Genomic DNA, 11,107 nt, shown 5'->3' with positions numbered 1-11,107 from the left:
GTTTTAGGACAAATCAGCTATTACATAGCATACAGAATGTAGCATATAAGGTTTATGTTGGAGAGATTTGACTTGATCAAAATAGTTTCTCTTCCATCTCCCATGTCAGTAATCTTCCACATATTTACCACCCTTTGTTAGTTTAAAAAAAAAAGTTCCTCCTGCATTTCCTATTTTTTTTTTTGCCCATAATTTGTAAATATGACCCCTTGTGCTTAAACTCTTTCCACAGCAAAAAAGCTTACTTGGATGCAATTTATCCAATGTCTTAGCTGAAGGAAATTGTTGCTCATTCAAGACTGAGTGTCAGACGAGCTGAATAACAGCATAGAGGCAGTGGAGGGGCTGAGGTTGGTGGTGGGAGAGGTAGAGCTGAATGTGGTCACTATACATGTGGAAACTGACTCCATGTCTGCAGGTGATGTCACCAAGGGGTAGCATGTCAATGAAAAGGAGATGGCCAGGATGGATCCTCGAGGGAGTCCAGAGGGTAACTGGGGAGAGAAATCATTGTTGGAGATGTTCAGGCAATGATTATATAGGTACTCCCCACCCACCCACCCACCCACCCACCCACCCACCCTTTCCTCCAACGACTATCTGTCCCACCTGCGACAGAGACTGTAATTCCCGAATTGGACTGTTCAGTCACTTGAGAACTCACTTTTTTGGAGTGGAAGCAAGTCTGCCTATGATGGCTAAGAGTGGAACCAAGTGGTAGTCCCGCTGAACTGGACTTTAACAGTAGAGGTTTTAGAGGAAGATGGCTGAAGGCTGCAGAGAGGATGAGGAGGGATAACGCCCTTGGGTCACAGTTACGGAATATCGTTTGTAACTTTGGGGCTGTTTCGGTGCAGTATGGGTGGGTATCGATGCAAAAAATGCATTGTAACTAAGACCGATTAATGGTCCAACCTGGAACATTAATCTATCTTTCTCTTTGAGCTGCTGCCTAACTTACTATATGCAGTGGTCTGATTTTGTGTTTACCTTTATTTCTGATTTATAGCTCCTTCATCTTTTTCTTTTTACCTTTGCTGGTATATATTATTTCTGGTGAACTTTTGTTAGGAATATTACTTAAAATAAAGCTTGACATTACAAGTGGCATTTTTTGCCCCAACTAGCCAACTCCATCAATAAAATTGTGTGGCTGTTTTGACGAAAGATCCATTTGGACTGAAGATGGCTAACTCCCCATCCCCCATCAAACACCAGTCCCTGCAGTTTGAACATGGTGAGAGAATTCGACAAATGCTCAAGGGAAGGCAGTGTTCCTCCTGGCTGGAGGTGGCGATGGCAAGTCTATGCCACCAACATTTCTGTGCCTTCGGGCACTTTCTGTCTGCTGTCTCTTCAAAATATTCACTTTCTTGAAGTAATTTTTTTCTCCATTTTTAATTCATAAATCAGATTATTTGACTTGTGCACATGTATATTGGTGAAATATTCGAAGTGTAATTATTAAAAAGGAAGAGAAAATCTTTCTAAATACTCTGCTACAGTTCCTGGTTAATTACGCTTCCCCTTTAAATAGAAATTCCCGAAAGCTGGTTTTTATATTGGTTTCCTGCCTGTTAACACCTGACATGTGGGCCTCATAACTGCTGCATTTCCAAAATAAAGGCCACTTGGGTCTCTGAAGTGTGTCGGTCACCTACATTTACATATCTATAGTACAGCTGGTAATGGTGCAACCATCTCCATTTGCATCCTGCTTTCTTGACATGTTTTCAAGTGATCCTTTAACCGATTTGAAAGTTGAGGGGATTCAGCAGGGTTCAAGGTAGATTTACCAAACATCCACACCCCCTCTCCTCCGTGCACTCTTTCCCCCTCCACCACCACCAAAGCCCACTCTAAGCTCCTGATTGACATAGAGATAAATAAGAGCGAGCTCGAGTGAAGGCACAGTCCACAGGTAGAGGCAGAAAGGGAGGTGCTGATAGACAAACTTATCCCAGTACTGACTCCAGTGTCTCGCCTGTAAAATGATCCCTCACCTGTATCCGCAAAGACGGTAATAAAATAGCTGGAGGCTGCTCTGTTTATCATAGGTATAACCAGGCCAACATCCCCAGCATTGAAGCACTGACTACACTTGATCAGCTCCACTGGGCAGGCCACGTCGTCTGCATGCCAGACACGAGACTCCCAAAACAAGTGCTCTACTCAGGACTCCTTCATGGCAAACTAGCCAAAGGTGGACAGAGGAAACATTACAAGGACACCCTTAAAGCCTCCCTGGTAAAGTGCAGCATCCCCAACGACTCCTGGGAGTCCCTGGCTGAAGACCGCCCTAAGTCGGCGAGTGTATGCAGAAGACAAGCGCAGGCTGCGAAAGAAACGTGCGGCAAACCTGTCCCACCCTTCCTTACCCTCAACGACTGTCTGTCCCACCTGTGGCAGAGACTATAGCTCTCACATTGGACTGTTCAGCCACCTAAGGACTCATTCTCGGAGTGGAAGCAAGTCTTCCTCGATTCCGAGGGACTGCCAATGATGCACAATGCAGAGCGACAGGTGAAACTGTTCTCACTTCAACTCTTGAGGATTAGCTATGTGTTTGGTGTCAGTGGTGCATTTGAATTCTGTGGTGAGCGGTCAAAAATAAATAAAAACGGAAAAAACCGCATGTCAAGGAATCATTTGGGAACGGGAGGAGGCCATTCAGCCCCTTGAGTCCCACTCCAGAGACATTGCACAAAATCCAGGTTGACAGTCCAGTGCAGTACTGTCAGCGGGCAGCATTAAGGGAGCGCTGCACTGCACTATCGGGAGGTTTTAAGGAGCGACTTAAAGGGGGAGAGTGAAGCGGAGGAATTCCAGAGCTTGGGGCCTAGGCAGCTGAAGGCATGGCCACCAATGGAGCAATTAAAATTGGGAATGCGCAAGAGGCCCAAATTGGAGGAGCGCAGAGATCTCGGAGGGTTGTTGGGCTGGAGGTGATTATGTTCTGGCAAGTATAATGGTCGTAAACAAGGCCGGCCTGCGAGTGACGCGACAGCGGGGTCACCGATACACCTCCTCCTGCTCTTATTTTGTATGTTGTTATGTCAGTAATTGGATAGTGACGGCCAAATGCGCTTCCTGTCAGCGAGGGGTCGGGTTGGGGGAAGAGAAATAGCAACTCATGATTTCTATACCAAATCTCATGATTTGAGTTTGTCTCTTGATTTGAGATAGTGAGTTTGGCAATGCTGCTGAGTGGGGAAAAATTCTTCTCCTCTCCCCTCTAGCTCTTTTACCTATGATATAATACAACATAAGAATTAGGAGCAGGAGTAGGCTAGTCGGCCCTTCGAGCCTGCTCCGCCAGTCAATGAGATCATGGCTGATCTTCTACCTCAACTCCACTTCCCTTTTTAATATTTGAATCTGTGACCTCCTAGTTATTGCCCTTGCAAGAGTGAATCGTTTTTCTCTATCGACTCAATCAAAACCTCTCATTATCCTCAAAACCTCTAAATCACCTCAACCTTCTCTGTTCCAAAGAGAATAGTCCAAACTTTTCTAACTTCTCCTCATTGAAGTCCCTCATTCCCTGGTAAACCTCCTCAGTATCCTTTCCAAGGCCTTTACATCTTTCCTGGTGAGGTGCCCAGAATTGCCCACAATACTCCAGCTGAGGCGTAATCAGTGATTTATAAAGTTCTAGCATAATCTCTTTGCGTTTATATTTTATTCCTTTATTAATAAATGCAAGGATCCTATATGCTTTTTTTAACCACCTTCTCAACTTGCCCTGCCACCTTCAATGATTTGTGTACATGGATACCAAGGTCTCTGCTCATCTACACTTTTCATCATCGTGCCATTTAATCCTCCCAAAGTGCAACACTTCACACTTCTCTGCATTGAACTCCATTTGCCATGCTTCTGCCCATTTCACCATCCTGAAGCCTGCAACTATCCTCATTACTATCTACTACTTTGCTAAGTTTTGTATCAGCGAACATTATAATGATGCTCACTACACCCGGGACTAGGTCGTTTTATAAAAGTTGAAAACAGTAATGGACCTGAAACTGACCCTTGGGGGAAATCATTGCAAACCTCCTGACTGAAGTCTGTCCCTCCCCCTTTCTCCCCCTTTCTCGCTTCCATATATACCCCATCTACTGCACTCCCTCTGTTGCCTTATGAATTGTCTGTAACAAATCCACGCCGACTCTCCATGATTAATCCATGAATCTCCAAATGGGAATTTTATTTTCTCCCTGATAGTTTCCAATAGCTTCCCCACCACTGATGTTGGGGTGTCTGGCCTGCAGTTTCTTCTGCATGTGTTTTCCTGGTTTATATCTCTCCCCTTTCTTGCAAAGTGGTATAACTTTAGTTTGTTGCAATAAAAACAGCTTTTCAATATTTCTGTTAAGATTTTAGCTCTAATGTGCAAAATGAGAATACAGGAATGTTGTCTGTACACAGTACAGTTGGTGAGCAGGCTTGAGAACTCAGTAAGCAGAATTATACAAAGATTTAGGACCACTTGGCTCCAGGCCTCATCACGGCCTTGTTTCAACTGTGGACACGAGCTGAATTCCACAGGTGCGATGAGATTAACTGACCTTAACATCAAGGCAGCATTCGACTGTGGACGGCACCAATGGGCCCTAATGAAACTGAAATCAATGGAGATCAGAAGGGAAAACTCCAGTGGCTGAAGTCATACACTCTCCATACGAGTGCCAGGCAGTGACCATCTCCAACAAGAGAGCCTAACCACCTTCCCTTGACCTTCAATGGCATTACCATCGCTGAATCCCCCACCATCAACATCCTGGGAAGGGTCACCATTGACAAGAAACTCAATTGGGTTAGCCACATAAATCCCCTGGCTACAAGAGCAGGTCCGAGGCTGGGTATCCTGTGGCAAGTGGTTCACCTCCTGACTTCCAAAGCCTCTCTACTGCCTACAAGGTACAAGTGGGTGGGATGAATTTTCTTTCACTTGCCTGGATGGGTGCAGGTGCAACAATATTTGTGAAGTTCAGCACCATCCAGAACAAATCAGTCCGCTTAATTGGCACTCCAATCATCGGTGTAAACATCCATTCCCTCCACCATCGGCTTATATATTATAGCTGCAGTGTGTACTGTGTGCGCTATCTACAGGATGCAGTGTAGAAAGTTGCAAAGGCTTCTTGGGCAGCAACCTGTGACTTCTAAAAGGACAAGGAAGGCAGTAGGTACATGGGACCACCTCCAAACCTACACGTGTCCTATACACCATATGGACTGCAGAGGTTGAAGATGGCCCACCATTACCTTCTCCAGAGATGGGTAATAAATGCTGGCCTTGCCAATGGCGCCCACAATAAATATGTAAAAAGATGCTGCTTTTCAGATGGGCAATATAGCAGCTATGGGCGATAGAAGCTCTTTAAAGTTACTTATTCTGGTGATGTTGCATGTCGGGTATAGAAATTAAAGTGTGTTAGTAAGTTTGTGTAATCTGTGTTCTTTCTAACTTCAGAAACATCTGGTAGTGCCCCCACAGGTTGCTTACCTTATTTTCACAAGACACTCATTTTTCCCCTTGGTGGATAGCATCACCTAGTGCCCATGGTTTGCATCGCTGCTATGCAGGAAGTGTATCCTTGGCTTTGATTACATTGAAATGAAAATTTAAAAACTTTGAGGCACTATTGCATTGATGAGAATAGTGTGTGTACACGTATGCGCACGCATGCACCTATATTTAATCAAAATTCATGGTCTAATCAAGAAATATTCTTCCAGTTTTTCTCCAGGATCATCGAGCAGTTTGTGTTTGGTATGGATATGTTGATCGAGACGGTGTGGAAAATATGGTCGGACCTCCTGGATATTCTTGGAATTGATGGTAAAAATATTTTCATGTGTGCCGATTTAAGGTGAATATTGGAGTGAAGGAGCACTTTTATGTAAGAAAGAAAGACTTGCATTTATATAGCATCTTTCATGACCACTCGACGTCTCAAAGCGTTTCACAGCCAATGAAATACATTGTGGTGTGTAGTCACTGTTGTAATGTAGGAAACGCATGTAAGAGTACTTTGGTCTTTGTGCTTCTCACAACCTGCTTTGCTGTTGTCAAATATCTGCATTCAAAGAATAATTCTGCACAAGAAGCTGTTCTATAGCCCCGAATGTGTGTTTGGAGAAGCCCTGCACGTCCGAGTTTGATGAGGGTTGATTTATAGAGAACCAGAGAGTTTCACATTGTTTCCATTTCTATGGATAATGACCATCAGTCAGGAGACCTTTCCATCTTCCTACTCTTGCATGGCCAAGAGTGGTTTTGGCAGTGGCCTCTTACAAATCATTTCTCTGCCCCCTCAGCCACGGGGCTTACATTGTCTAGACAGAAAGTGGGGAAGAAGGTAAATGTGTATGCTCTTGTAGGGTATCTAGGACAGGTCAATTTCTCTCCAGATGTTGCATTTTGTTATAAAGTACTGGTATAATCTCCGAAATCTGGAGTTCCGAAAACCGGATACCTGTGCAGATCGCACGAGTCAACATCTGGAATCCGTTCCGAAAACTGGACATTTCCCTCACAACAGTGATATAAACGGCACACAAATTCCAAACACCAACAGTACTGCACAGTGAAACCTGTACAAACAGCAGACACTCACACTGACACTCCCAAACAACTCTCACTGCAAAAGACACAAGAGGCACTCTGAATCCACGGGCACCCGCAAATCCAAAGCGCCGACTGCTGGATTACTGTTGGACGACTTCTTGTCCTTATCGGCAAAAGCGTCTGAATCACCCCACAGATGCTGACTGTCGGCATCTGGGCTTCAATTCCATTTCCCCCTCCCCGCCCCCCCATCCCTGTCGGCATCCGGGTCTGAATCACCCACAGCATCTGTCCCTGTTGGCTTCGGGGCCCGAATCACCCCTGCAGTCCCTGTCTCCGAAATCCAGAAATATCCAAAACTTGGTCCCGGGATTTCCAGATTCAGAACGTCTGATTGATTTCTGTTCCGAAATCCGAAAAAAATGGAATGGCCTCGGTCCTGATGTTTCCGGATTTTGGAGTTGTACTTGTACAAGCCAGGCTTTGAACTGGAGCTTGAAAGTATGGTTTTAACTGTGCCCCATCCCCCCCCTCTGATTTATCCCAACAATTTTTAAGTTGCTCCAATTACTTGGGTTTGACAATTTCGAGCAGTAGCCTTAAAGACCAGGCCAGGTTGGCAGCTGAGTATCTCAACTGTACCCCAGACTGAACGATGCTGCAGAGGATCTGCTTGTATCTTTTTTTTTTAAAAGATGCCAAATTCCATTGTTGTCCAATAGCAGCCAATGGCGGAGGTATCCCTTTACGTGTATAATTGCTGGGCAGTTGGTGAGAAATTAGCCCAACCCTGTGCCAGCAATTAGGTTTTCAGCTGTGACTCTGGGTAGCACACTCGCCTGAGTCAGAAGGTTGTGGGTTCAAATCCCACTCTAAGAACTTGAGCGTATAAATCTAGGCTGACACTCCAGTGCAGTGCTGAGGGAGCGCTGCACTGTTGGAGGTGCTGACTTTTGTTAAATCGAGGCCCCGTCTACCCTCTCGGGTGGATGTAAAATAATCCCACGGCACTGTTTCGAAGAAGAGCAGGGGAGTTATCCCCAGTGTCCTGGCCACTATTTATCACTCAATCAACATAACAAAACAGATTATCGGGTCATTATCACATTGCTGTTTATGGGAGCTTGCTTGTGCGCAATTGGCTGCCACATTTCCCACATTACAACAGTGACTACACTCCAAAAGTGCTTCATTGGCTGTAAAGTGCTTTGCGACGTCCGGTGGTCGTGAAAGGCGCTATATAAATACAAGTCTGTCTTTTTTCCAGTATCAGTGTGGTGTCGATGCGGATGATCTGTCAAGTCGCAGCTTGACTGATCGCATGTTTGGGATTTAGTGTATGCAGGAAATCCAGAACTTGCGGTCCATTTCAAAGGCGCTATGACTCCTGAGTACGTAGTCATACCCACCGCAAATTCTGCCTCAATGTGTAGCTTGGAGACCAGCTGAGCAATTTGTTTTGTTTTAATTTTTGCAAAAAAAAGTTAAATGATTCTGATAATTAAAGTTTCTGTGTTGATTTGTTATAACAAGCAAAATGTAATTCTTTATTTCTTGCAGCGTCAAACGTGAGCCAGTATATGAACCTAGAGACCGCTGCAAACCACCCAAGTCACGTCCTGCTGTTGATCGTTGCTATTGTTGCAGCTTATTGGTGTTTGTCAATGTTTCTGGGACTTATATTTTATGTATTACGCACATTCTTTGGCAGCTTGTTCTGGCTCGCGCGAATCGTCTTTTTTGCCCTTGCTTGCCTGTACATTCTGGAGAAATCTGAAGGCAACCTTGAAGGTACCGTGTTCCCACTTTGCTTAGTAGTTTTGTCGTACGTTATTACTGATCCAGTTGGCATTTCTCGGAGGAGGAGTGGTGGTCACATGGAGGAAAAACTCGATCATCTTGATGGTCAAATCAGGCTTATGAACATTCGTCTTAATAGAGTATTGGAAAAACTGGACCAAAACACTGCTTAGTGTTGGAAGGAATGCCATTGCTCAACATCAGCACTGTTTAATGAATAGCAAAGCACTGTAACAGGTGTGAATAACCCATGATCAGTCCAGCAACCAGGGATAGGTTTTGCTATTGGTAACTAATAATGTTCCTAAGTTTCTTTTACTCTGTTAATCATTTAACCACTTAATTTTTTTATACTTGTCTAGTAGTTTATATTCATCAGTCAAACCATATATGAGATTTTCTTTGGTCTTTTTAAAAAAAAACTCCCTTTCCTTTGATGTCTTAAATGTGAATGGTCAAATGTTCACTGGTGCAAACAGAATATCAGTTTATCTACATAAAAACACAAAGCAATATTCTTTTTAGTCTCTTCAAATCCTATCCTATTGGGGGAAGGGAGGAAAGAATATATTTGTGTTCAGTAATTATGCACCCTTGTGGTTATGCTATTTATACACAAGAGAAGGGTAGTTGTAACATTGTAGCATTAGTATAGTTTATGATTAAAATCAAGAGTAAGTTCTAAAATAAATAAACTTCTATACAGCTTTGTTTCACCTGTTTCCCTTCTGTCCCTTTCAGTGCTGCTACATTGTGAGATGCCTAATTATAGAAGTAACAATTTATTTGAGTCGGTGTTCTATATGCAATGTGCTGTAGAGAAAAGAAATTCAAGATTTCTATCTGCTGTGCACCCCGATTTGGAGTCGCCCCCGCCCCCCCTTAGTTTCATGGGTGCATGCCATGTGAATGAATAACAGTACAGTATAGAAATGTGTACCTGTATAATCTGTTACAAACTCTGCAGTTTTTGCCAATGGATTTGTAGACCATGGACCTATTAATATGGCATGTTTGTAAATGTGATGAGTAATTCATTACCAGGTTATTTATATATAGTTTAATTATAGTATGTGGTGTTAAACCAAATTAATATGGAAAAAGAACCTGCAAAATAAATGCATGAAAATACGGTCCAATCTACTAAAAATAGTCTTTAAATCACACAGTCGTTGCCCCACCTCCAGCTTCCATAGAGCTCAATTAAAGAAGTAGATAACCTCAAATCTGTAAAGTTGGACTCATAAATTTGCGTTTGTGTGATTGCGTGCTCTTCGGGGTGATCTTTGAATCCCACAAGTTAGATTTTAGTATAAACAGTAAACCTGTGATGGATTATACTATTCAACAAGAGTGGAATTGCTAATGAACGACTGTAGTTCAAAGTGAGTCTTGGAGCTGATGGATCTGCTACAATCAATTTTGTGATGGAGTCTCCCTGCTCTCTCTCTGCCCTGATCATGTATGAAGAGCGTAAGACAGAGGGAATTTTAAACTATGAAATGATCATACCTATAGAATCAATGCCACATGCAGCCAACTCCACTACAAATATTGTTCATTTACTTTGGATTAGGAAGATGGACCTCTTGAGAGTATATGATGCTATACGTGATCCAGTTTGGAAATAAGCACTGAAGAGAAAATAAAAGCCATCCAGCTGTAATATTTGTTCACTCAGATGAATGCTTTTTTCTCTAGCCATTGGAAATGTGTAGAATAATGGAAATTCTTGTGGATTATGATGGATACAGTTTAAAAAAAAAACTATTAAATAGATATGGTAGATTTGAAATGATTTATTAAATTGTGCTGATAATTATACTTGAGCTAATATGTTTTGGTCAAATTTACAACTCCATTGATGTATTGCAATGCTTATAAATACCAACTTTAAAATTATCTGATGTATATGTTATTGATTTCTGCTGACTCACTTGGGTATTTTTGTGCTACTGCATTATCTGATCTCTTGTTTTGACTGGATTATTTGGTAGCTTTAAACAGCAGAATAATTTTTGTTGTATGCCGTTTTAAAATTGCAAATGCTCTTAATTTGTTTTGGCATTGCTTTTTTTTTTAAAAAGTGAATCTCAACATTATTTCTTTAAGTAGTTTTATGCATTTGGTAATTTTGTTTGAGTGTTGCTGTGTGTATATTTACATCTTCCAGTTAAGTATTGTGTTTGGATTCTGTTTTAAATCTGTCATTTTTAACTAATGTATAATGGAATCTGTTAAGCACAACATTACTGTATATGTTAATAAAGGTATAAAACAATGCAATACAAATTTGAGTTTTTCATTTTTTTTAAATACACTTTACATATACAGCATCAATGCTAACATTTTATAGTTAGTTGGTAGGATTGTACATAGTCATCTGGACAAATTAAACACTTAACATTCTGAAAACTGTCTTGGCAAGTACAGTGGTATTCTATTTATACATGGATCACAAGTACATTTTCACTCAAAAATATTTTCTGTCATACAACCAGAGAGGTGGGTGGGAGGGTAATACTGGTTCCAGCCCCTCTGTGTACAGTGGCCGGTGGGCCTTAAACTGTGGCACTTCTCCATCGTGCTTTCCCGGTGGCTGCACCAACCCTTAATGCATCCCTCAACCCGTAGCCCTGGACCTTGGAATGTGCCAGTCTGCAACACTCTGTCGTGGATAATTCTTACTCTGGCAGACCAGCAAGTTTCGGGTAGACCAACGGGTGTCTT

General features: G+C 42.5%; 1 protein-coding gene across 1 annotated transcript; it reads left to right on the top strand.

The window, feature by feature from the left end:
- Nucleotides 1-5,745: 5,745 nt before the first annotated feature.
- On the top strand, nucleotides 5,746-10,647 carry LOC139247545 (BRI3-binding protein-like; the record flags this gene model as incomplete). The annotated part of the gene is made up of 2 exons (XM_070871652.1): nucleotides 5,746-5,848; nucleotides 8,138-10,647. Coding segments are annotated over 2 exons (516 nt in total), but the record flags the coding sequence as incomplete, so codon positions are not given.
- Between the last annotated feature and the right edge of the window lie 460 nt (nucleotides 10,648-11,107).

Source organism: Pristiophorus japonicus, unplaced genomic scaffold, assembly GCF_044704955.1.
Source record: "Pristiophorus japonicus isolate sPriJap1 unplaced genomic scaffold, sPriJap1.hap1 HAP1_SCAFFOLD_2716, whole genome shotgun sequence".
NCBI classification, from domain to species: domain Eukaryota; kingdom Metazoa; phylum Chordata; class Chondrichthyes; family Pristiophoridae; genus Pristiophorus; species Pristiophorus japonicus.
Note: the sequence above shows the minus strand (reverse complement) of the source record. Positions and strands in the feature narration are given on the sequence as shown.